The sequence below is a fragment of the Miniopterus natalensis genome, chromosome 10 (genome assembly GCF_054644295.1).
Source record: "Miniopterus natalensis isolate mMinNat1 chromosome 10, mMinNat1.hap1, whole genome shotgun sequence".
Taxonomy (NCBI): Eukaryota; Metazoa; Chordata; class Mammalia; order Chiroptera; family Miniopteridae; genus Miniopterus; species Miniopterus natalensis.
Genome location: NC_142090.1, coordinates 74,711,361 through 74,737,709, shown reverse-complemented (window position 1 = coordinate 74,737,709; position 26,349 = coordinate 74,711,361). Strand labels below are relative to the sequence as shown.

Genomic DNA, 26,349 nt, shown 5'->3' with positions numbered 1-26,349 from the left:
GAGTTACCTAGTATTTGTTCTCAGTGATATTGAGTAATATTACACCCAGTATTCTTAAAATAATGCACATGTCCAAATAGCAGAGGATTTAACTATTCTCATGCAAACAAGTAAAATGAGTGATAAATATTATCAGCAGAATGTATACACCTCACTCCCAATTGAAGGTGAGCTGTTCTCTTAGATGTGATAAAAATAAGGCTTCTTACACCTCTTGTTTTTGTTAAGATAATTTTGATGTAAATCATAGAAAACTTGGTCTCTACTTGCTTACACAACAAGAAAAATGTATCTCCTGAAGAAGTCTCAAGGTAGCAGGTGCTGAGGTTAATTCAATGGCTCAATAATGTTTAATATTGTCAAGGACCCAGGTTCTTCTATTTTTCCATCCTCAGCTTGTTGACCTTGTCCTTAGTTAACTCTCCTCAAGGTCTCGAAATGGCAGCCATTGTTCCTGGCATCACATGAAGACATGAAGAGTCCAGACAAAAGAGTGGGACTGTTCTTACCTTAAATTTCTTCTTAAGAGTGGGGAAATTATACCAGAAGACCCATCCAAAGATCTTTTCTCATTTTTCATCAGCCAGAACGGGGTCACATGCCTATCTCTAAATTTTTACTGGCAAGGGAGATGAGATGATGACATTAAGTCAGGATTTACCCTAGATTATACTGGGGGCTGGAGAAAGGCGGCGGATAGGAAAGGCAATATCAAAACGAAAGGTGAATTTTAGCCAGTCTCCCAGTCATTGGTTTCTGCATACAAACCATCCCAAAACTAACTGGCTTTAAAAAATAATTTACTTTTCTCACATGGCTGGTGTGGCTCAGGGTTAAGCATCATCAGCCTATGATCCAGGAGATCGGGGTTCGATTCCCGGTCAGGGCACATGCCCAGGTTTCGGGCTTGATCCCCAGTAGGGGGCATGCAGGAGGCAGCCGATCAATGACTCTCATCATTGATGTTTCTCTCTCTCTCTCTCTCCCTCTCTCTGAAATCAATAAAAAAATATTTTTAAAAATAATAATAATAATGTATTTTTCTCAAGGATATGGATTTGAGGGGAAAAGGAGTGATTCCCAAGAAAGAAGGGAACTAAAAGTATCTCTCTGCAACTTAAGATAGTTTATCATTTGGAAGTCAAAAACAGTCGCATTTAGATTATTCTTGTATTGGTTCTTTCCACAAAATACATTTTCCCAAAAAATGGTATATATGGCTTTAGTCAATAGTGAATTGATTGGCTGAGTTCAACTAGTAAATTTCTTCCTGGGTAGTAAAATCATGTTTGCTTTTTTTCCTAAATAACTAGCCACAGAATGGATTCTACCTAGGGGTTTCCCTTAACAATATTAATGCTGGACTGAACTTAGCCATTTCTGTCCTAAATTCTTTAGTTTGTAAACACCTGAGAATTAAGGTCAGGAGAATAGCAAATAATTCCTTTGATTTAGCAAATAAGTTGATCATTGGATTATTCGCCATCAGCATATTACCCTTTTGAAAACCTGTAAATCACCGAAGCTTTTGAGGGCAAAATTATTAAATAACCATTCCCCTCTTTTAATCAAGGCAGGTAGGGAAGTTGCAACACGCACTCTATGTTTTGTGATGTCACTTCCCTATCCTAAACAGGACTTCCAGTTCTCTTTTAACTTTTATATATGGGAGGCGGAAAGTTCTTAAGGGGTGGCTAGAGCTAGATTCATATCATTTACTAACATAATACATGGACTTCCTTTTGTGATTATATCTTCTATCTTCTAATAAATGTGTAACTGCCTCTATAACAAGACCTGTCAGATGATGAATGTTCCTATGAAAGTACTACCTCTCTCCCCTCTTTTTTTCAAGAAGCTCATGGACTTGCGTGCACAAAATCTGATGTACTTCAGCCATCTCTGTGAATCAGACCATTGAGCCAGAATGACAGCCCTCCAATTTGATAAGTGAAAAGAGTGAGGCCCTACGATTCAGAAAACTTTCTCGAAGTTTCCAGGCTAGTTAGTGGTAGTGTGGGATCTCATTTTCTTGTTTTCTGGTTGATTGCCCTTTATGCCGTGCAATGCTATGAATGATTAACATTAAGGACAGAACTAAATCTAATCAGGTTATCAGTCAAATTCCTTACTATGGAGTTGGTGGCACCCACTCAGCCATTCCCTGCAGGGGCAGGTTTCATACGATATCTTCAGGGGCAGAGAGCGTGTCCTCTGACCTCCAGCCCATCAGATCCAGAGATCCCAGCCACCAGTATGTCCCATCAGGGCCCACTCACAGGTATTTCTCCTCAAATCCATTTCATGACATTTCTCAGCAGCCCAGGCAAACCGAGGGTGCAGGAATGAGCTGAACAAGGAGCCCCTCTCCTGCACCCCACCAGCTAGTGAACAAAGGGGGAAACGGAAGAGTTCAGTGGATAACGCATCACTTGCCATCTTTTCACCATTGGAGAATTCAAAGCCAAATTTTAAGAATAGAATCTAACAGTTCAATCCCAAAAGTAGGATTTTCCTTCCCCAACCTTAGCTGAATTTTCTCCATTAAACAATTGTTTAGGTTTAGAAACCCTGGGGCCTGTATTTTCTCAACATGGAATTCTTCCAACTTGCAGCATTCACGCAAACCCACCGCTCATGGTTCAAATCATACATTTCTAGACAGGAAAAGGGGAAGTGTGCTCCAATTCACTAATATTTTTAAATAATCGAAGCACAACTAAGAAAATGAAGCCTGCTGTCCCCTCCTCCTCCTCTCGCCCTTCTTCTCTGACCAACAATCGCATAATGCGCACTAATGAGGTAGACCGTGTTAAGAATTTTCTTCTCTTACCATTGCCCATTCTTAATAAATTTTACACTGACAACTATAAAGTGAACATTTTGGATTTATGCACCTAACCTAATTACATATGCCGCATGTACGCATTTCATTATTTACTTGACAGATTCATTCCTTGATATCATAAATAATTAAACAAGAATCAAATATTAACAATCAGATACATGTTAATTCTCCTCAAATCTGTAGAAACAAACTATATTTTCATCTTCAGTTCAACAAGCACTGATTAAAATTTCTTCATTAGGCACATTTCCTAAGCAAAGTTCTCCATCTACTTTTCTTACTTTCACTGAAAATTAAAACCTGGAGCAAATTATTCCTGAATTACTTCATGGGGGAAAAATGAATATAACAGTCTTTCCAATAAGCCATTGGCTTTGTGATCGTGCTCAAGCACTGCTATGTCTTCTATATGAAACATTAATCTGTGTGTTTGTTAGGAATTTTCAAATATGGTTTTTAGTACAAGCTGGGAGCCAGCATATTGGTAGCTGGTAGTATATTACCAGAGCTTCTTGTCTAGTGAGGTAATGGTTTCAACCAAACAATTGTTTTATAACTTAAAGAATAATTTCGAGGCCTTATGGCTCATGCTAGAATTAAACTTACTAGGGCTGAAAATGTACCCCGAGGTCAAAGTGTAGCTGTTCCTTTTTCTGCTTTCATGAGCTAGGTTTAAATTTTTTTATTCAAGTACATCAACATCTTCATTGATCAAACTATTCTCACATTCTATCAAATTTGCTTTGGTAGAGCATACCATACAATTTCGTCATTTAGAAAATATTAAAGATTCATAGATAGCCACATTATTCATAATACAAGATTAATGCCAGGCTGACAGGTTTTTGTAAAGACCTGAGTCTTTTTTTTCTAAGTGCATATACCGTATCTATGTGAAATGTACCTCTGATGGTGCATATTGATCACTCCCGTCTCTTCTCTTCTAATGCTAAAGAGAGAATATTATGGGATGATTGTCAGGGTTAGTGTGTCTCTGACCTACACATGTACTATTAATAATTTATGAGCTGACTTGAAATACAGCACCAAGAAACCAACTGAAGACCCCTCCGCCGCCTGGGCTGACAGAGACTCGGCTTGACAGCAAGTGCACCCAGACTTTGGGGGTCTGCTGTTAAGACACACGAGACACACATGCTCTAAGCGTCAGAGCTGACGAGGGGAAGGAAGCCAGGCTTCTTTGTGAGCCATTTCAGGTAGCTACATTTACCTCATTTTATCCTACACTTTCCGTGGCATGAGATTTCCTTTTTAAATTATTTAATCATATTGTCAAGGGAGCTCATATTGTCTATAAACATCTGAGGACCTAAATTCAAACAATGTGGACAAATGATTAGGCCTTTCTTCTTGTTTTCCCTTCACACCCAGAGGTTGGCTGGTGTGTATCCTTCCAGACTGTTCTATGCTTATACAGAGACAGAGGAGGTGGGAAAAGAGAGTTCCTTCTATCCTCAAAAACAGTAGAGCACCCTATATACTGTTTGCTTTTTTCACTCAACAATATGTCGAAGATGTTCCCCATATCAGCACATACATTTGTAGCTCATTTTTTAAACAGCAATACAGTCTTCCATTTTATAGAGAGGTACACACCATAGCTCATTTATCTATTCCATCATTAATAGATTGTTAAGCCATTTCAGATTTTTCACAATTAAAAAACAATGCTGCACACACTGGACGTATATGCTGTGTACCTGCTCAACTATTTTACTAAGACAGATTTCCCCACGATAGTTCTAGTGGTAGAATTGCTAGGTCAGTAACTGATTTTTTTAAAACTCCTTAATCCATTAATTAGGCAAGAATTCATAAATATTCCTACTAAGGATTTAAACAGTATAATATTTCATTAATAGATTTGCTCATAACATTTAAGTGCTTTCTTAAAGTATATTTTTAAACCTTGAATACTGTAGAGTAATCTAGGAAAAGGCTGTCTAAGTTTTAGTTACATTCATTTCATGTGTGAGTAGCTTTATGCAAAAAAAGCAAACTAAAGTCTAAGTTGCTTCTAATGGTTTAGCAACATGTCATCAGGCCACATGTCTGAATATATTATTTTTAACCTCAATGTCCAAAGCAGCCAGTCTTCATTTTAACAATGCTACAAGTAACTGCCCTTAAAAGTGTGTTATTAAAGATTGACAACTATTAAACGGCTGGATGCTTTTCAAAATAGGTTCAAAAAATTTTTATGTTTGAAAACATTTCATCCAGGAAATCTAATTAAACACATAGTATGTTTATGTGAAACCGCCGCAAGTTGGTATATCTGTAAAATGCTCTGCTCTTTTAAATGACTCGAAGCCTTGCAGCCTCATGGTGACCCAGTTGCCTGTCGTGTTCTATTATGTGAGCTGGAATATGCTCTCAGGAAACACGCCTCTCATCCGATGACAGGCCTCCTATCTGCCAGGAGTCATGAAAATAGGAAGATGGATCATTTCACGTAGAGATTTTCTTTAGCAAGAAGATCAAGGGAAACCTTGTTATGCCAAATGACTTACTAGTCAAAAGTAGCCAGGACACTGAAAACTGGAAACTAGTTAATGGTTCGTAACAAGTCAGAAATAAAGACATTCGACCAAGAAAATGACATTAAGCAGCACCGGCTACAGGAGGAAAGAGCAGCCTGTCAGAATCAGGGACGGCTGTGGTGACAGGTAGACAATAAAACGGGACGACACCGGTTCCCCTCACCGGGGGTGTTTCCAACAGCTTTCTCTCGGGAGTTTCCAGGCGTTTCCTTTGTAGGAAACCTTGCCTCTAAAACCGGCCCCAGACCCTTTGGAGGGCTTATTAAAATTCTCCTTCTGTGTCAGAGTGTGTTACAGAAGGCGCACGCTGGCACCCGCAGTGAATTCTTCATTGTTCACAGCGAAGGGAGCGGGGACAACAGTCGGGCGGGTGGGGGAGCTCGGGGCAGGCGTCCTGAGAGGGAAGCGAGTCCCAGGGGACACTGGGCGCAGGCCCCGGAGTGGCGGGCGGCACGCGTCCAAACAGAGCAATACGGCGCATGATGCATATTTCAGATTCAGCTCGGTACCCATTACACCTGCAAATGGATTTCACACGCCGCTGGATGTCCAGCAGCACCATGAGGAGGACACTGTTCTCATTTTTAAGAGAAATATTCCTCCACTCACTCTTTGCCCCCAAACTGCAGCTATAACAGTGCACCCCTACCTACCTCATCATGGGCTCCAAAGGCTAAGCCAAGGAAGAATTGAAAAAGAGCAAAGATGCTGGGCTGGTGTGGCTCAGTGGTTGAGCATTGACCTAGGATCCAGGAGATTGGGGTTCGATTCCCGGTCAGGGCCATGCCTGGGTTGCGGGCTCCATCCCCAGTCCGGGGTGTGCAGGAGGCAGCCGATCAATGACACTCTCATCATTGATATTTCTATCTCTCATTCCCTCTCCCTTCTTCTCTCTCTAAAATCAATTAAAAAAATATTATTTAAAAAAAAAGCAAAGAACCCAGCTATTGCCCAATGAGTTCTTTAATGAGTTTCAAAAATGAGTCCACTTTATCTAAAATAATGCTATCACTGTTTTTTACTTAACGCTGTTCTAATGTAAAGTTATTTCACATACATCTATTGAAAGTGTTAGAACACCACTAAACAGTCTTCTAAACCATTTCTCTCTTTTTTATTCTATTCCCAATGCATTTTAGGCTGCATGGCAAAATAAACATTTCATAATCTTTTTCAGCTACTTTTTTTTCCCTACTAATGTCATTGCAACCAGTGGGAGGTCTGTATTTTCCACACTGCAGCTCCACATCTCAAATTATTTCTGATATAGATTAGCTGTCCCTTAGTGAGTGATGAAAGACAAAATCCCAGCCTCTTTAAGCCAGTCTCCTCTGACAGCATGCACATATTTACATGAAATAAAAAGCAAATGTTTGTTCTTTTCACACAAGCTGTCAACTCAAACTCGGGTTGTTTAGAGACCTGTTCAGACAAACAGAATTGGGACTGATTACATGATATATGATAAAAAATCAATGATAGGTAAAAATCAAAGATTATTTATAAGGAAGTAAAGAGCCTGGCCAGTGTGGCTCAGTTGGTTGAGTGCCCTCCCAGGCACCAAGAGGTCTGGGTTCGAACCCCCTCCCTCCATGGGGGCACATGCCCAGGTTGTGGGCTCAATCCCCAGTAGGGGGCGTGCAGGAGGGGGCCAGTTGATGTTTCTCTCTCATCGATGTTTCTCTCTCTCTCCCTTCCTCTCTGAAAAGAATCAATAAAAACATATTTTTTAAAAATTTACTTAAAAAAGTAAAGAGTAGACATGCAACTACATAGCACACTGACAATTAAAACCTCATTGTTTATTCATTTGACTGCTTGGTTAAGAAACCCTGGGCTTAATTTTAGTTGCTTGCTTGTCAGAGTATTAACTTCTGCTCCACGGCAGGGAGAGGTATAAGACAATGTTTGTTACCCTAAAAAGTTTCCAATTAAAGTTGATTTTCAGCTTTTTTCTCTCCAGGGAACTTTCTAATAGCTAATAGGAAATATTCTGGAGTCAGGCAAGCTGGGCATTCCTGATGTCACTGTCACCTAATCAGGGCCACTGGGCCACCATCTCCAGTTGCCCAGCACACTGCCGCTTCTGCTTAGGCAGAGGGCTGCTCCTGAGTGCGCAGCCTGGGGACCGGTCACGCTTCCAGGGGCAGATTCCCGTCACCACAGCCCCCAGGCCCTGCTCTGCCTCGGCTCCCCTGGGAAACGCCTCAATCCTGCGGGTGAATTTTGCCTGCCCTGGGCCCACTCTGTCACAAGCACAAGGACTGAGCTTGTCCTGCCTCCCGTGGACAGCACCCATCTGCTGAACACACATTTTAATAAGTAAACTCTATTTCCAGGCAAACACCTATTGGTCTTAACAAGAAAAGAGCATCTCTACAAGATTCTCTGGAAAGAAATCCTGTCAGTGCCACTCACTCTACCTGCAAAGACAAGGCCTGTAATTACTTTCCCTTCTTCATTTCCTCGCCTGGACAAGGCAACGGGAGCAGGAGAACCTAGCATTTTCCCCAGGTACCCTCCAGAAGGTGCGTCGGCCTCTCGGGCTGGCATCAGAAAATTTCATTATCTGTATTTGTATCAGTGGCTCGCTGCACAAAGAGAACCGGGGGCAGAGGAGAGCAGGCAGGGCCGCAAACAGCAGCCGGCCGATTGTATATATGCAAATGCTTGCAGATTCCTGCCCGCCTCCCGTCTACAGCCCGCAACCGAAGCCTGGTCAGCCCTCCGCTTCCAGGCTCCAGGCATGTTGTGGTTTTGAAGGAAAATATTCAGAAAACGCCGAACTTTCAGCCACTGGGACTGAATCTAACTCAAAGCCTACTACTACAGGAAAGGCAAACGCATAAATATAAGCATTGGTTTCTCTAGGAAGACAGGAGCTGTGCAGAGGGTGAAAACAAGATGCCCTGGGAGGGGGAGGCCAGGGGAGGGGGGAGGGGGGAGGGGGGGAATAGTTATAAGCAGCTCTCCAGCAGGATTGTCAGAGGACTGAAATGTCGCCTCTTGGCATCACAGTTGTATATTCGCATGAACAGCCTGGGCAGGGAGGGACATGGAAAACCAGAAACAGGCATGATGAAGAAAATGCCCCAAATTCCAATTCATAAATACAAACTGCTCACTTTCAAGCGAATATGCATAGAGTTTGAAAACGGCAGCAAGAATCATCATGTATTTTGTTTTGTCTTGAAATCCATTTTTCCCAAATCATAATGCTTATGGAAATTTTCATGACTTTCTTTGTATATATTTACTCTCTACATTTATTCTACTCCATGCAAATCGGTAATAATTCACCGATATGTATACCTTTCTCAGAGTAATACAGTTTCTCCTCAAAAATATGCTGTGAGGTAGAGTCAGCATTATACCCATTTTACAGGTAAAAAACCCAATGCTCAGGTGTTCGGCCCACTCCTGAACCAATCACCTGAACCAGGAAAATACCATTGCTCTGATTGCCCGTAACTCAAAAGTTATAGCCCCCTCTGGGCATGAAGACTGAATCAGCTCCACTGAAAACTGAGAATGAAGAGGGCTGGCCCCCGAGGAAAAGCAAGAGATTTGCCGGAGAAGAATGGACAGTGGGCAGTAAACCAATGGATGGCCACTACCCTCAACCATGGCACCTAGTTATTCATTCTGTCTTGTACCAGGGTTGGCTGTTTTCATGTGTAGCTGCCCCCGGCTTGAGGACCCCTGAGAAAAAGGACTGTTTGTTATCATTGTATCCCCTGCAGAACCCAAGACAATCCTCTGAATATAGTACATGCTCAATAAATGTTTCTTCACATAAATGAATTCATTAAACTAGCTTAAATTAGTTCTTCTTTTGCTCATTTTAAGTTCTGTGGCATCTATCTTTTTGTTACATGAAAATACACAAAGTTTCAAACACACACCTTTTAACACTTTAAAAGACAGGGTCCCAACAGGTAAGTTATCTTCATAATGTCTACATATATTGACTCTCCTCTAAAACCATTCTCTCAGCTAATTTTACACGGGTTAGAAAGAGAGCACGATTCTGTGTTGGCCCTCTAAGCACTTCATTTAGCTATTCTGTTTTTGTTCAGCAAATGTTGCATTCGCTGAAAATTCAAGTGCATGAGACTCATGCAGCCTTTCACAAGGTATCATTATGCGGTTGTCATCACTGGGTTTCCCTGCAGTGTAGAAATGTCCTTAGTCTACCTGAGTGATTTAATTTCCATCTCCATGGCCTTTCTCGAGGACCCCCTCAAATCCTACCATCTCAAATGTGGCATTCTCTCCTCCCTCCTGGACACAGCCATCCAGCTAGAGACTTTGCCCAGCCTTGCTTGCAGATGTGGCCACGCGACTAAGTTCCTACCAAGTGATGGAGCAACGTGTGCAACTTCCAGAGGTCTTCTTAAAGAGGTCCGAACTCTGACTTAGAATAAGGAGGGCCTTGGTGGGGGATATAAATGAGACAGGTTTGGCCAGGTGAAGGTAACTTTAAATTGAGTGATGGGCACATGGGGATGTATTATACTACGTTATCCCTACATTTGTGTATGTTTGAGACTTTCTATTGAAAAATAAATGAAATGGTGCTCACCCCAAGTTGTGCTCCCTCCTTTCTCCTTACAGGCTGGACATAGGGAATGACAATCTGGAAAGCACATGCTGAGGATGGGAGAGCCAGTCCACCAGCCTGGGTCCCTGAGTGACTTCCTGGAGCAGGGCTTGTCCATCTGCCTTCGAGAGTTCCTGAAAGAGAAGTTGACTTCTCACGCACTTGAGCCATTGCCTTTTGGGGTCTCTTTGTTACAGTGTTCCCCATGGAATTTCAGCTCCCTATTTGCTTACATTCTATTACAAACTGTCTCCTTTACGCCAACAGACAGTATCATCTCACCTGCCTTCAACATTCCTTTATTTTTCACTTTTTAAAAGTCTGCTGGTATTAGAACTCGACAAATGTTTCTTATTGTTACTTTTTTTGTTCCTCTAGAAGTCAGGCTGAACTACAGGCTACACAAATACCTAGACTGCACCAAGACAACCTTAAATTAAATTGCTCACAGTACAACTCACTGTCAAAATCCTTACAAAAATGTCACTTCTGAGTTTGGAGGTCTACTATTTAACATAGCAATGGACAAACTTGATTCAGAAAAGAACCCTAAGAAAGTTTGGGGGGTTAAAATTAGACTCTTTTGGTGTTTTTTAGGAGATTTTAGTAAAGCTTTAAATTACTCTTTAACTACTTTTTAAAAGTCAGACTGGGTTTCAGGTTTGCATGGGGTTCTGTGACATAGCAACATATGTTTGGAGAAACCTGTCCATATAGTCAAATGTTTCAACTTAATCATCCACCAATTATTGAATGTCACTCTACTATAAAAACACTGCACTAGGCACAGTCTCTTATCAGAAACAAGTTGATCAAAAGAAACACTACACCACAATATTTTAATGAGTGGTCTCTTTGATCAGTGTAAAGCATAATCTCGAGCAAAGATTTCTGACTGCCATGTAGACTTCATGAATGGACAATTATATTACCATTTCAAGGTCTACCGCCAAAGAGGAATGGGAAATGCGGCACTGAAACAGAGCGCCCTCAGTCACCCTCAGGACAACCGAAGCTTCCAAGTTCAAGGAGACAAACACCTCTGAATTGCCTACTGCCATTCTCTCTAAGCTCTTCTGCTACTTTTGCTGGTTGTGCCACAGGAAAGGGACTTTAAGAAGGGTCTGCAAGCCTTTTGTCTACCTTATGACAGTAATTCATCAACTCTAGAATGTGCTCCATATTAAACTGTGGGCTGGAGCTGGGTGGGGTGTGGGGGGAGTCAGAGATGAAATGCAGTCCTCACCCTCCAGGGGTACTCCCTGTGGAGGGGGACAGACAGGTGACCAACCATGCAGGGGGATGAATGGTGCCATAAGGTACATGGGGACATAGGTGGGTCCTGCTCCAGAAACACTATGAAAGGGCACCTGACTTATGGTGGGTGTGGTCAGAGTGGCATCATCTCACGGGAGACACTTCATCAGTCTGAATAGCTAAAGGGAATTAGTCAAGCAAGAAGGCATTGGGAAGGGGAAAGGAAAAGACCCTCCCAAGCAGAGGGAACGCACTGTGATTTCATTACCACCTCACCCCTGCCCTCAGGGTGTCAATGAAGAAACAAACTCCAGCAGGGAGAGGGGTGTGCTCCAGGCCACTCATCTTGTAAGCAGTGAAACAGGTTTAAACTTAGCACCATCCTCCCTGCCTCCTATAGAACCTGGTCTCTGAAGGGGAGGCCTTCTCTCTTAGTGATATCCACACCTTCCCTTGAACCCTGGCCTCAAGGACACCTGAGGTGAATGCAAGTGTCCCTTAATCATTCTGGGAAGGAATCCAAAGTATTATAAATCCGAAAGATCATAGAGTTTTAGATTCTCTTCTTCTAATCAGTTTAAGAAAACTGCATACAGCAACCTCCCCCCCACACACACACAATTAAGGACTCGGTCTACATTAACATATGAAAGGCACTGAGAAGTCCTGCAGAAAAAGTAATGTTAAACTTTGTTTAACTCAATGTGTCTAAAATGTTATTGACCATGAAAGCCTCTACCCGACCTCCCTTTTTTTAGTAACACTTATTAACACCTGTAAAGACATTCTGTATTCAAGCTTCTTACCATACTGATGAGGAAACTGCAGTCAGGGGAGGGTGGGAGCTGCCTTTGGGTCTGCGCTAGGCACAGAGCCAGAACCAATGTACCAGACTTCCTTCCAGTCAACACTCTCTCCAGGAAATCACACTTCAATATGTCCAGTCCATAGCTCTGATATATAAACAGTACACACAGCACATGAGTTGATAACCTTTGTAATTGTCAACTTAAAAATTACCCTTTTAAAAAATACAAAGAAATCCCTAGGTGCGAGCTGAGATGGTGTATACAAATTTGAAGCGTGTTTATATGCACTATTAATCGCCCTTGTCATGGTTTATACTAGTTATCCAAGTCTTGCTGATATAGATTGTTTATCTTCACAGCCTTCCCACTAAAATAATAATACCAAGAGCAACTACCAGCACTCTTTTTGCTCTCAATGTGAAGGATCACATTAATATACCGATGCAATTTCTAGTGTTTATCTTCATGCATTCATTCAAATGGAACCCCAGCTCAAGAAATCACTCGTTAACAAGATAATCACAAAACAAATCTTTGTACCAAGTCCTTCATTGCTAGATCAAATCCCATTGTCACTAACTAAAAAAATAAAAATAAAAAAATCTTTACTTTGGAATTTGGTTGGAATCAAGACAACAATAAAAGGGAGGGTATGGAAATGTCTAATCCTCCCCCCAGAGAGCTGGAAATCTTTTTTGTTTTTGCAAAGATTTGTATTGTAACAATATTTGTTATATTAAAATTTAAGTTGTGCTTCTTTGGAATTTTTTAAAAGGTAATATACAAAGTAAAAAACATATTTCAAGAGTGGTCAGTCCCCAACTCTGAAGAGTACTTACGAGTAATAACATATTAGGAGAGGTCAGTCGGGCTCTCCGTCTGGAAAGCTAAATGTTCCGTGCCTGTATCCTGCATTTGTTACCAAAGCCTTCTTTATCAGCAGGGGGAGGCAAATGATACCCTGAAAGTGTTTTAAACATGCAACTTCGCTTATCTGCGTGTATTAATGATCCTTATGGCAGCTGTTATATTAACCTTATCGCATGGCGCAGCAGTGGGGGGAACCTATTATAAAAGGAAGGAAAAGAAAAAGCATTTAGTTTCATCTTTTTTTTCAACCTAGCAATTTTCTGATTGTCAAGTGGGGGGAGTGAAAGTTAGATTTTGACTAGGCTTTTTTAGAATCTCAGAGAAGAAGCTAGACATTTCCCAATGGGTGAGTCATTGACCATCACACACGGCTAAGAGGACACAGATTAGATTATTGATGAAACGCTCATTATGTGAGTTCTGGAATCCGGGGGTCCACAGAGGAGCTCTGACCCTGGGACAGTGAGTGGCTCCGGAGAAAGCCAGCCTCTCCTTCAAGGCTCTGAATTGCTCATTTGTAGCTATGACATTACAAGAAATGCCATTTGCCCCTCATAAGACTTCTGTTTCCTTCTTCATACAATCTCTGGGCTCACAAAGAGGAAACTCAAAGGCTCCGTCTTTTAATCCCTTTGAACGTTGACAACAATACCCAAGCTGACCCTGAGCCCCTTCCCTTCCCACTCCCTCCAGGTGTTTGAGAAGCCGCCTAACTTTGTGACCGAAATGAATGTTTTCATTCAGCCGCAAAGGCTTGCGCTCCACGCGCACCAGCCGAGGGAGCACGGGCCCCCTCCATTCCTTCAGCCAGGTAATAGCCTCCTCCCTTTTTCTCTTTTCTTTTTTTCATTATGCCTTTAATGCAGAGCAGGGCTACTGATTACAAAGAGGCAGTTTGACTCCAGCAATAGGTCTTCCTCACTAATCCTTACTGTCATGGAAATTCCAGCTGCTGCAAGAATGAGGCTCAATCCATATTTGCCAGCTCTAATATGAAATCTGTCAGAGCCCAAATTAATGAGTTCCAAATTCCTTACATCACGATAACAGGTTAAGACTGGTCAATTAATTACATAAATCCTTCCCGATTCATTGTGCGTTTGCAGCCCAGATTGTGTCTTACATTACTCCACGACACAAGGCCTTTTGGCTCCTGTTGTTCCACAGAAAGGCCCCATTTAAGTGGAGGCTGCCTGCCACGGCAAAATGTTAAATGTCACACGTTAAATTTGCACTTTTCTGTAATTGCTTTTGTTAAAAAAAAAAAAAAAAAATTAAATTAAATGAAAGCACAGGGCTCCCAGTACACCACTGTGCAAAAGGCTGGAATTGTACTGAATGGATCCCAGCGCAGGCGCCTCCCTATCTGTTACCTCTTACAGTTCCCACAGTCCCCTCCCTACCTGGTGCCCAGGAAGCAGCAGAATCCAGGACATGCGTGTTTGTGAAAATAAACCAAGTTTCCCTTAGCAGCAAATATATATAGATTCAGAATATTCAGAATGTTCAAAATGGAATTATTTTTTTGTTGTTGTTTAAAGGTTGACCCTGTGCTGAGAAAGCAAGAATTCTCCTACTTGATGGCCTTTGAACTGAAGTATCAGCTTCTTCCAGCTGGCCAGCCTGGGGACTTTAACTGGGACATCAGGTCTGCAGATTTTATTTTTAATATACCTATATTTATTTCAGAGATAGGGAGAGAGAGAAACATCAATGATGAGAGAGTCATTGATCGGCTGCCTCCTGCATGCCCGACTGGGGATCGAGCCCAAAACCCAGTCATGTGCCCTGACCAGGAATCGAACCACCATCTCCTGGATCCTAGGTCCATGCTCAACCGCTGAGCCACGCCGGCCGCGCTAAAATGCGATTCGTTACATAGCCAGCTTCCCTTTTGTTTGCCATTAAAAACATTACCTACAAAAGACGCTGTCTATGTGATCACGTTCTCGGGAACACGGATTGCTGAAATGACGTGTGTGTTACACATGTGCAGGCCTTTGCGTCCAAAAGGGAAGTTGCTGATGGCTCTGCTATTCGGATTGTAGCCGGGACCCACCTACGGAGGGAGAACGCTCGAGAATTAAGATCTCAGAGGTCTTCAGGAATCTTCCGGGCCAAACCTTTCCCTTTTTAAAACCTCAGGATGCGCCTGGAATCACAGCTGGTGAGACCCGCTGTGGATCTGCAGCTGCAGACTCCCTCACCTCAGCGCACTCCCTGCGAAGCGGCCCTTTCGGGTGCTTAGGGGCTCTGCGCGCAATGGAACCAGTTCGCTGGGCTTCCTTCGTCACCTGGCTGCGGGCTGGGCCTTCTGCAAACGCACCAGCCAGCGGCTGCTGCGCCGGCACAGGCTGACATCTAAGGGGCGTAGGTCCTTCCGCTCGGCGGCCGGCACCGCGGCGCCGCGCAGACACGGCCAGACCGCGCGCCGCTGGCCCGGCAGCGCCCCCCTCTGTCCTTCGGCCGCCTTGCACCCTCTGCCGCGGCCGCGCGCTTCTCTGTTCCAGGGCCCAGAAAGCTCGGCTCCCCGGCTTAAAGGGGTGGAGGACTGGGCTCTCCCCGCACGCCCCCAACCTCACACACACACACGCACACCCCCCACACCCCACCCTCCCCCTACCCCCCGACCCAGGGCTGTTTCTAGACCCGCAGGCGCGCGCTTCTCCCCAGCGGCCCAGTCCCCCCACCGGGCGCCACTGCGCCCTCCCTCTCCAGACGGGAGGGAGCGGGTTAAAGCGCCCGCAGGTCGGCCCTGCAGGTTTTAGGGTCCTGGGAAGACTAAAGGGGAGCCGGGTCAACCACTGGGTGCGGTGCGTGCGCATATAAACAATTGGGACGCGTGGGTCTCGCCCAGCCCCGCGGCGCCCCCGGGCACCCGCGCGGACCCCCCAGCCCTAGCCACACCCGGGCCGCGGGCGGCCGCTCGTCGCCCCCTCTTGGGCCCGATGGCGGGGCCTCAGCACCGCGCCCGCATCTGCAGAACAAAGACTCGGGTCCAGCCCTGCGTGGGAAAGGCCGCCGCCGCCTCCCCCGGCTCCAGGCGGCCGACCCTGACCGCGCGGCCCTGGACACCCACCCTGGCGGCGGGGTCCCGGCTCCACGCGCGCTCGCAAACCCAGCCGGGGCCCTGGAGACGACGCACGAGCGGCCCCGGGGAGCCACCGGTTTTCCAAGCTCCCTCCCACGCCGAACCCGCCACCCCAAGCCCGTCTGTATATTGCTTTTGTCACGGCTCTGGAGCAGCCAGAGTTGTCATCTCGAGGCTGGGAAGGCGCCCGCGCGGGCCCGCGCGGGGAGCAGGTGGGGCGGGCGAGAGGGCGCTGCAGGCTGTGCGTCAATCGCCGCCTTTTTGCGGTTGTTGTTCCCACTCACCACCCGCCTCCCCGCCTCCCCCCGGGTGTTTTTTTTTCTTTCCTTTCTTTCTTTCCGCAGCGCAGTTGCTATGGGTTACCAGGGCGGTTGCCATGGGTTACCGGGCCGAGGCCGGCTGGCTCGCTACCTGCCACCCCGTCGCCGCCGCCGCGGGCGCAGCGGCCCGGGCGGGAGGCGGCGGGAGCGCGCGTGTGCGGGTCGCGGCGCGGGGAGTGCGCGCGGGCGGCGGGGCCGCAGCCAACAGGCGGCCGAGGGGCAGCCGCGGGAGCGCCCCCGCCAGTGGGTGGGGGGCAAAGCTATAAGAAGGCCCGGAGGTAAGCACCGAGCAAAAGCGCCACCGCGAGCCCGCCCGCGCGGCGCCTGGGGCCCGGAGCCGAGCGGGGCGCCGGCGGCCGAGCCTCCGCGTCTCGCCGGGGAGGAAGGGTCGCGCCTCCTCGGCGCGGCATGTGCACAGTGTCTTTAGACCGCAATTGAAAGTCCGCAGCAAACTGTAGCGCTTTTTGGGGTTTTTTTCCTCTCTATCTTTTGAAAAGAAGTCTTTGGAATTTTGGAGAAAAAGAAAAGGGTCATTAACTACCAGAGTTTTCGCAGCTAAAAAAATTAGTGCCCAACGCACTGTTCCTTTCCAAGGATCTGGAAAAGTTTCCAGCAGCAGTGGAGAGCAGTGGTGCCTGCCTTAGAGGGACAATGGTGACTCGTTCTGTGAGATCCTATGGCCAAGGGTCGAGCCAAAATCCTTTGTAAATATTTCAGATGTTAAAAGAAATTGTTGCTTATTTACATCCTTCGAAAATTTTTGGGACTCCATTCTATTAAAATGTGTTCGTTTCTTACGACCTTTACTTGCAAAGAGAACGGGATCTGTGCTTTGTCCAGTTGCAATAGCTAATTTCAGGAAAGCATTTTGTCTTTGAAAATGTGTTTCTAGATTAAAAAAAGTAACAAAAGGTCTGTATTCCAAACAAAAGCAGAAAGTTGTATTGAAATTGTTTCCTCCATTAAAAAGATGCTGCGTTGTATTCATAGGATACCAACTAAGTAATTTAAATATTGAGAGGAAAACTATTTTGAAATAAAATAAGCTTTTGCTTTGTCATCTTTGTCTTAAGATTTTAGAGGCCTTTTGTGAAGGGGCTGTTCCTTTATGGCTGAAATACTGAAAACCTTATTTGTACCACAGCAGCTCGATAATGATGAATCCTTAAGGCACCAAAAATAAAATATAAATTGAGTTCAAAACAACATTCCATTTATTGTTGGGTATAACGGTAATTGTGGCCAGGCTAAATGAATTTGTTTAAATTCTTAATGGCCATAAAAGAGATTTTAAGGTTATTGCATATCACTTGTTTGTATTTAATTATTCAATAAAACGTGAACTAGGCTTGAAAAGCTCCTGCATTATATTTAATATCTTAAGGGACATAACTACTTAAAGATAAGCATTTCTCTAACTTAGTAATTTTTAAAACTTGAAATTTGAACTAGAATTTAAGTCACTCTCTTCCAAGTGAGACTTTAAAAGGAGCCCTAAGTAACAGGTTTTGACTTTCATTGTTGACCCCTTTGGGCTATATATAAAACCAGTCCTCAAACAAAACACATAAGCCCCCTTTATAGGTGAATAGTTTACACAGGGAAATGCAGTTTTGACAAACATAAATCATAAAACACCCAGGATTAGAATTCTTTAAATTTAAGTTACATTAAAAATAGCTTTAAATAAATATCTATTCTATTTAGTTTAGTTACTTGAGTAATTCTTGTCTTTTCCTAAAGAAAACTTTATAAAAATATTCCAGAGAAAAACAAGAGACTTGAACAAAGCCAGAGAGCCACTGGGGCTGAAGTTCATCTAAACACCTCAGCTGCTGAGTATCAGCTTTAAAGGTGCTTAGCTATCAAAACAGCCAAGCCAAAGCCAGAGCCTCAAACGTGTATAACCAGAGTGAATATTAAAGAAAATTTTACCCAACTTCTTCATTAAAAACTACCGATTGTTCAAAACACACTGAATTTAGGTCTAAAGTCAGAAGAAATACATTCTCGGATAAAACAAGTGATCCAACAAACTAGATTTTTTTCATGTTTAATGTGAAAACGATGACCTCGTGAAGTTTGCATACCACAGTGTTAAGCATTACTTAATATGCATTTTGGTGGCTGTTTACATCCTCTATAGATAATGTGACAATTGGTGGCATATATTACATGCTTTTCAAAACTACTGAAAAACAGAAATAATGTGAATTCAAATACATATCGCAGAGGAGCTGGGGCTAGCTCTTAAAAGACAGGATGGTAAACTTTACATGTTGGCAAGATAAAAAGAAATTGCTAAACCTCTTTTTTTCTGTATTAAAATAATGAGTCTTAGATGATAAAGTAACAAGATCCAATACGTTAAATCAGAATATTTACATAATAAGTTAAATAATGTTTTAGACCAAACCAAAAAAACAAAAAACAGAAATGAGAAATTATGGACATTATTCTTCTTCTAAATTTAATTTTTTTCTATTGCTTCTTAGTTACAAGCATTTCAAAGGCTTTTTAATAATATGGAAACTTTTAAACTCCTAATTAAAATGAAGTGAGGTCACATTTAAAGCAACAAGTTATCCCAGTTATGTAAAAATACCTTCCTGTTAGTTTCAGAGGTATTTTGCACCATTCAACAGGGAAGAAACCTGGATAATTATCTCAAGAAAATGCTGCCTCATCTGAAATTTGAAGTTCAATGTAGTTTAAGACATTTTCTCTTTGGGCCACGAAAAAAAAAATAGTAAGATTTTATTAAATTATATTAAGTTATACCAATTCTCTGGCAGATACCTAAAAAGAAAGGGCTTTTTAAAAATGAATAATTCTGAAATTAACAAGTTGGTATCCTTTTCTAAATTATGGGAATACTTATTGGTAACATTAAATTTATTTTTATAAGGTCCTACTTCTCACTTAAAGCTAAGTAACAAGTAACCACCACTGACAAAGTTATCTAGTGATAGGAAGTTGCACATTTAGTCAGAAAATAAATCATGAACCTGTAATTCTAGTTACACAGTGATAATGAAAACAAATGATTTGTCTCCGGAAACCATGTGTTAAAGCTGATTTTGGACAAGGAAACTGTATTTCTGAATCGATATATTGCAAATATATAAGCAAAGTTACTAGCCTATTTCTGTTTTGTCTAAGACGTAAACATTATTTTAACGTGTCTCTATTCATAAGATACCTTCCCATCTAAGTGTGAAATAGAATACTGGAAAGGTTCGACACTCTTAAAATATTTCAAACACCCAAAAGCAAAGTGCTTCCCCAGTGCAGGGGAGGGACCCGCAAAATATCAGCCACATGTCTGAACGAGACGGTCGGGCCTAGGCTGTCAGCTTCATAGTGGCTCAGCTCATACGTGCTGTGTTTGCAGTGACACTGCCCATTGACACAGAAGGAATCCTCTTTCTAGATTTTAAATGCTACCTACTTACTCGTCTTTTCAAATTCAGTAAAACCAACCAGGATTTTTTTTTTAAACATGTAAACCATTTCATTTGAGGGCAGGATCTTGTCTTACCAATAATGTTTGCCTATAAAGGAGAGTGTTGCAATCACAGGCTTTTAGCTTCTTAGCCAAAATAACACAACATAAAAACAGCACTAATAATCCAACGTCTTGAAGAATTTAAATACCTAATAGCATGACAGTGAGCTTTAGGTAAGAGTATGTCATTAGCGAGCTTTCTTCTCTACGACTGGACATAATTTGCTGTTCCTCCGATGGTCACACTGGAATTCTTTTTTTTTGGGGATTCCTGCGGAGCCGGGCTCATTTTACACCCGTGTGAACTGCTGTCATCGCGACTGTGTCCAAACCCAGAGGATGAACTGGAAAAGGAGAGAGGGGGGAAAATAATAAAAAGAGGAAATTGGTTTTCACAACACACTCAAAGCCTGAGTAACAGAGGAGAACTGTAATTATCTCCAGTCACAAAGACAGACAGGAAATTTGGACTTTTAATTAGCCATTTGGAGTGCAGTTGGATATTTTTTTAGCTAGATAATTTAAACGCAAATAATTCAAGTCTGACTAAATGAAAGTCACATAATCAGAATGCAGATAATTGAATTTCGACTGCATTCATTAATGCAGCGTGGAGGTGTGCGTGAGGACCACTATGATGAGCTGTCACAACTCAATACAATCTCAGTCAATTAATTTTCTCACTATCTTAGGATCACATCCACAAGAAGGGGAAGCGTGTGCGGACGCCCGGGTCGGGCAGAGACACGCGCGGCCTGCGGCCACGCGGGGAAGTACCTCTGGGGACCGTGACCCGCGTGGGGCTCGCCTTTCCCGTCCTCGTCTTCTTCGGGGAAGCGCCTGTTCATCAGGGCGAACTTGCGGATGGCGTCCTCCACGGAGTACCGGGTCTGCCCCGACACGCAGGCCTCGATGTCGTCGGAGGTCAGGTGGCTCTGCAGGAAGAGGTGCAGGCTGCTGTCCGAGAGCAGCAGCGCGTCGTGCAGCACCCTGGGCAGAGCAGAGGCGGTCAGCGGGCCTGGGCACCGGGCACGCCTGCGCCCACCCCGGGCCCTGCCTCCAGGGGGCGAAGCACATGCTAACTTGTGTTCCAGCCTCTGGAAGTCCAGGTGAGTACGAACACGAAGCCGATCGTTAAGAACATCTGTTAGAAGAGCAGCTTCAAGGACGTTCCTTCCGTTTAACCATCTGTGACGGACGCGTGGATTCATTACGGAAATATTTTGCGTGTGTAGTCACAGAAACTTACTTAAACAAAACAAGAGAAAACTGACTGCCAACCAGCATGTCAATTCTGTGATCTTTACAGGCGAGGCTTTCGGGAAAACATCAAAACGTTCAGCTACTATTAAAAGTTCTATTAAAAAGTCATCTCTTTATTGGAAGGAAAAACTTTACAGCTATGCTTCTGTACAAGTTTACAAGGGCTCGGTTGAGAGGTGGCTTTTTTTTTTTTTTTTTGGAATCCCTAAGAGCGACTAGAAATGTCTCTGAAATCTTCAGTGGTGCAAAGAGTACAGATTTCAACTAGTGCCTCAGAACTGCAGGGAGGAGTAAACACCCCCTGTAGCAAAACCTACACATGCTCAAATTCATATTATCAATGAATGTGTTTTCTCCTGACAAAGTATACCCTGATATTTAAATAAAAACTTTTTATCTTTTTTAGCAAAGATTTCTGTGTATGATAATTTCTAACTAAGACCAGTTAGTTGGAGGAGACAAAACCAAAACACTAAAACCCAAGTATAATTTTGCCCAACATGAGACTTTTCATAGAGACCTATGAAAAATAGATTATGTATTTAAGAATGAATGGACCTTACCTAATACTGTGCTTTTTTTTTTTAACAAGTAACTAGAAAAGTGCATCTCTTTGGGTCATCCATATTTAATTTACTTAAAACCCATGGTCATGTGAATTTTTTCCTTTCCTTCCACATGAAAGAGAATTATTTTTTCAAGAAGGCCAACGTCTAGAAAAGCGCGGTACCCACAACCAAAATCTAGCCGTCCCCTTGGCTGCAACAGGCTTACAAATGTGGTTTCAGAAAATATTCTTTACTGGCCTACAGAAAGGAAAAGTGAAACCTTTTTAAAAGGCAAAATCTCCAGCAAAGCAGCTGAACACTTCCTCTCCCTCCGTGGCCTCTGCCCCGGGTTCCCCAGAAGATGGCCCTGTCACATGATAAAGATTAATCTACCAAATACAAGTAGTAACGTGGCCAATTCCTCTCACTGCTCCCGAGATTCTCCGCGTGGACAGATGTTCGCCACCGTTTTCTAAACACTTCAGATCCAGAGGAGACGCGTATGGCGATGGCCCGTTAACACGAACTTGCACTCGCAGGGTTTGAACCAAGTGCCCCCGCCAGCCGGGGTTCGAGGAACTGTTCACAGGATTATACTTACTGCTTTGTGTCTGGTGGAAATGCGTTTTATTTTCTTTATAAAATAATGGGTAATCTTTAAAATTGATTTTAGATGCTTCGAGGCATTACACCACAAAAGTAATGAGCACTAATGCCAATGCTATTGGACACAAATTCATTTTCGCTTTATTTCACGTCCAGAGCAATCCTGCTGAGCCTTGAACTGCTCGCGCCGTGGGGAACGGGCCGGGACCCACCCCACGGGCGCGGCAGACAAAGGGGACCGGAGCCCGCTGGTCGCGACCTCAAGGCTACTGTCTTCTTTCCCGGGCTATAATTCAATTTCCAATTTTACTGTACATTAGACCCATTAGTTCCCAGTGTTTGCTTTTCTGCTTAATGCTGCCATCTGGAGGCCACGCAGGAGAAAAGCGACAGGGAGCTGGGCACACCCCGCTCTCGGTTCCCAGGCAGGCGACGCGCCGGGGGGACCTCTGACCACCCGCAGGGCCTGAGGTTCAAACACAGCACATCTGCTCCGCACAGCTCTGCGGTGTTCAATTCCCTCGCCCGGCCGGCCGGCGAAATTTATGCCCCCGTGCCCCACCGGTATGAGTTTTCAGCAAGCAAAAAGAATTTCTAATGTATTTATGATTTTTATTTTTAGTTAGATATTTCATTCCCAAATTAAAAATACGAAATGTGGAGAGTGTTCTCCCACGCGGCTCGGTGAGCGTCACTGGTTCATTGAACGCGATATCGGGTTTAATATATATCAGCGAGTGTTGTGACTGCCATCACCACAATATTAAATCTTATTTTTACCTTAGTCATATTTGTGCCACATTTTCCACAAACAAATCTAATTGCAGTGAATCAACTTCAAACTTAATATAAAGAGTACTTTGTAAAACAGTCAATAAAATGTCATCGTTATAAGCCTCCATAAAAATAAATGTATGCAATCCTTAAGCCTTTATAAAAGGAACAAAAAAATAGCCTCTAGAATTTTTAAGGAATTTGTGAAAAGCTATTTACAACCTGAGTCCAAAGTGATTCCTGTCCCCATGACAACTTTAAACTACACAGAGCAAAACCCGTTTTTCTCTTGAATTGGATACAGTCGAAAATCTGGTTTTCCTCAACGTGATTTTATTAGGTGGGTTATATATTGGTTCAGTTGAATATATAGCTATGCAAAAACATTTAATCGTAACTAAGGATGCCCTGGGTCTACCGTACCCAGTGTGATGACGCACACGCACATCTGTATCACATGTGGAAGGTTAGCAGTGTGATGTAGGAAAAAAATTCTAATTCAGCCTGTTTACCTCTTACCATGAGAAAAAAAGAAAAGCTACAGACCTTCACTGAAGGCGTTCATGAACTGTGCTGTGGTGCCCTCTACTGAACACAGACATAAAACTCTGTGCGTGTGTGTGCGTGTGTGTGCGCGTGTGTGTGCGCACAAAACTAACTGTAATGTTTCCATGATATCCTTTGGTAAAAAAAGAACTATAATATTCCTTAAATTTTAAAGAAATACAAAAAGCCTACATTGAAGGTACGTGTAGTTACGTTAATGGGATGACTTCAGTAAAGGAGAGTTAGCTCCCATTCGTGGCATCAATCAAACGTAAAAAATTAGTAGGGATGCCATTTTCACAGTTGGAGTCTTACCAACAGAGTTTATAATTTTAGCCTAGAACTTTCTTTTGCCACAGATACTAGTAGAAGTGACTTATAATTTATAATTATCCTGGGGTCCAAAGGCGAGGTCATAGCTTGAGGTCAAGATTGAGGGAAAATAAAGATATCTGAAAAATCTTGCAATCATACTGACCACATTTAACTAGCATTTAAAAGCTCTGCTAACTGTAAACTTGCCAGTTCCTGGGATTAATATAGTGCCTCCACCTTTCCTATAATTTCCTTGTCTATAAAATTGAAATGATACCTAACTCCTAATATTATTGTAGGTATTGAGATAAAATGTGTAAAAAGCTATACATATAGTAAGTGTTCAATAAATGGTATAAATTATTTTTTGGCACCTACTGAAAGAAACAACTTTCTAATTCCTCTGTGAAGACTGGCCTGCATCTGTACTTTGCTATTAAATATAAATTATTTCACAAATTACCTTAAAATGAAAAAAAGCTGTTCTATTATATGCACACACATATGCCCAGAGAGAGAGCAGCATCTTGGTTTCGAAGGGTTTGACCATATTAAGTGCCCCTGGTTCATAACTTCAAAACTTATGAACCTGATTTTTTAAAAATCTACCACACAAGTACCAGTACCCAGCCTGGCCCCAAAGTAGTCACTTAATAAACAGTTTTTCCTCTAATACATCATTTGAATGGCACAACCACCCAGTGAAGTCGGCAAAGCATGGGTAACATTATTACACTCTTTATAGCAAACCAAGGCTCCAAGGCATGAAGTGACATAGCCAAAAAATGCCCTGGCCAGTTTGGCTCAGTGGTTAGAGCGTTGGCCTGCAGACTGAAGGGTCCTGGGTTTGATGCCTCAGTTGCAGGCTCCATCCCTGGCCGGGTTGGGGAGTGTGCAGGAGGCAACCAATCGATGTGTCTCTCACATCAATGTCCCCCCCCCTTTCTCTCTCCCCCCTTCCTTCTCCCTTTCTCCCTTCCACTCTCTCTGAAAAGCAATGGAAAAAATATCCTCAGGTGAGAAATTTTAAAAAAATAAAAATAAAAAATATAGCCAGAAAACAATCAGGAGCCAAGACTCGTGGGACACCTGGAGCCCAGCTTGTCGAGCTCCTAATCCAAGACACTTTTCACTCTGACGTCTGCATCAAATTCAGCCAGCGAGCAGCCAAACAACACAGAACACAAAAAGAACCGCGCGCAAGCCTAACTCCACTGCAGCCAAATGGCACTCGCTCGGGTCACTAATTTGGTAGCAGCAACTGCGAGGGAGAAGGTCACGTTCAAAACAATGAAGTGGTTCCTGGTCAAAAACACATGCCCTGCGATCAGCTAGCAACATAAATACAGAGACACATGCTGTCCTTTGACCTCACATAAGGAGACCTCTCTGCAGAGACAAGCAGCTCCCCAGTGCTGGCAGGACTGCGGGAACTGGCTGGCCCTGCCCAGGCCTCACAGGCAGTGGCCAGTCTGCAGCTTCCCTGAGCAGCATCTGGAGTGACAGGCCATTCTGCAAACTTGGACTGCAGGGACCACATCTTAAGGGAGAGGCCATCAGCCACCTGGGTCTCAGACAGATAACAATTAAAATCGGAGCAGTCCCCAAAGGGAAAAGGCAGGAATAACTTGACCAGGTCTTTGTTTCTCAAGCCTGTGATACCCAAAAGAATCCCACTGTAATGTTTTCCCAGGACTCAGCTCAGTTACTCGGTCTTCTGGCATCATGTCATTTTCATTCCTCTGGCTTCTTTTTATTTTACGGCCCTCCCTTCCCTCAGTTTATAATCTTGGATGTTTCTGTTTGTCTCCATGACCCCTTCAAAGGCAAGGCACTCTATCAATCAATAGCAATAATTATTAATATTCATGGGCATACTTAATGCCCAACGCCGTTATGAATGAGCCACATGGAGAGAAGGCAGTATATATTATTTCAGGCTAGCTCTAAGGTGCCATGTAGTGAACTCAAAAGGAGATTACTTCAGATCCTGAAGCTAGTAGAAAAGACAGTCCAGGAGACCAGGCCCTGCCACTTAATCAGCAGTCATACGGCTCAGCCTATATTCTTTTTTATAAAATAGGAAGTTAGAAAAATTAGCTCAAATCTATTTCATTTTTAAGTGCATCAAACAAATAACGGCCAATACTCAGATACCACACATTATATGCCACACTGCTGTGAGTGCTTTACATTCATTAACTCAGGTCATCCTCTCAACAATCTTATAAAGTAGGTGCTATTGACTCGGCTTTACAGATGGGAAAACACAGGCACAGAGGGCGTAAAAGACTTGCCCAAGCGCCCAGCTAATAATCCCAGCCAGGATTCGAACCCAGGCAGTCTGGCCTCAGAGTCTGTGTGCAAACCAATGCGCTGTCCCATGGGATGGGAATTCCGGCATTCCAGGGTGGGGAAAAAGAGAAA

General features: G+C 43.4%; 1 protein-coding gene and 1 long non-coding RNA gene across 2 annotated transcripts in view; both read right to left on the bottom strand.

The window, feature by feature from the left end:
• Positions 1-9,353: 9,353 nt before the first annotated feature.
• Positions 9,354-13,615, bottom strand: LOC107540287 (uncharacterized). The gene is made up of 4 exons (XR_001603479.2): positions 12,921-13,615; positions 12,079-12,225; positions 9,998-10,149; positions 9,354-9,846 (listed from the first exon to the last, which is right to left on the bottom strand). It is a non-coding gene; the product is annotated as an uncharacterized LOC107540287 (long non-coding RNA).
• Positions 13,616-17,828: 4,213 nt separating this feature from the next.
• SNX10 (sorting nexin 10) overlaps positions 17,829-26,349 on the bottom strand; it is a 55,850-nt gene continuing 47,329 nt past the window's right edge. The window contains exons 6-7 of the mRNA XM_087821220.1: positions 20,648-20,860; positions 17,829-20,214 (exon numbers count right to left, since the gene is read on the bottom strand). Coding sequence (XP_087677346.1) covers positions 20,076-20,214; positions 20,648-20,860 — 352 coding nt within the window. The 3' untranslated portion in view covers positions 17,829-20,075. The remainder of the gene's footprint in view (positions 20,215-20,647; positions 20,861-26,349) is intronic.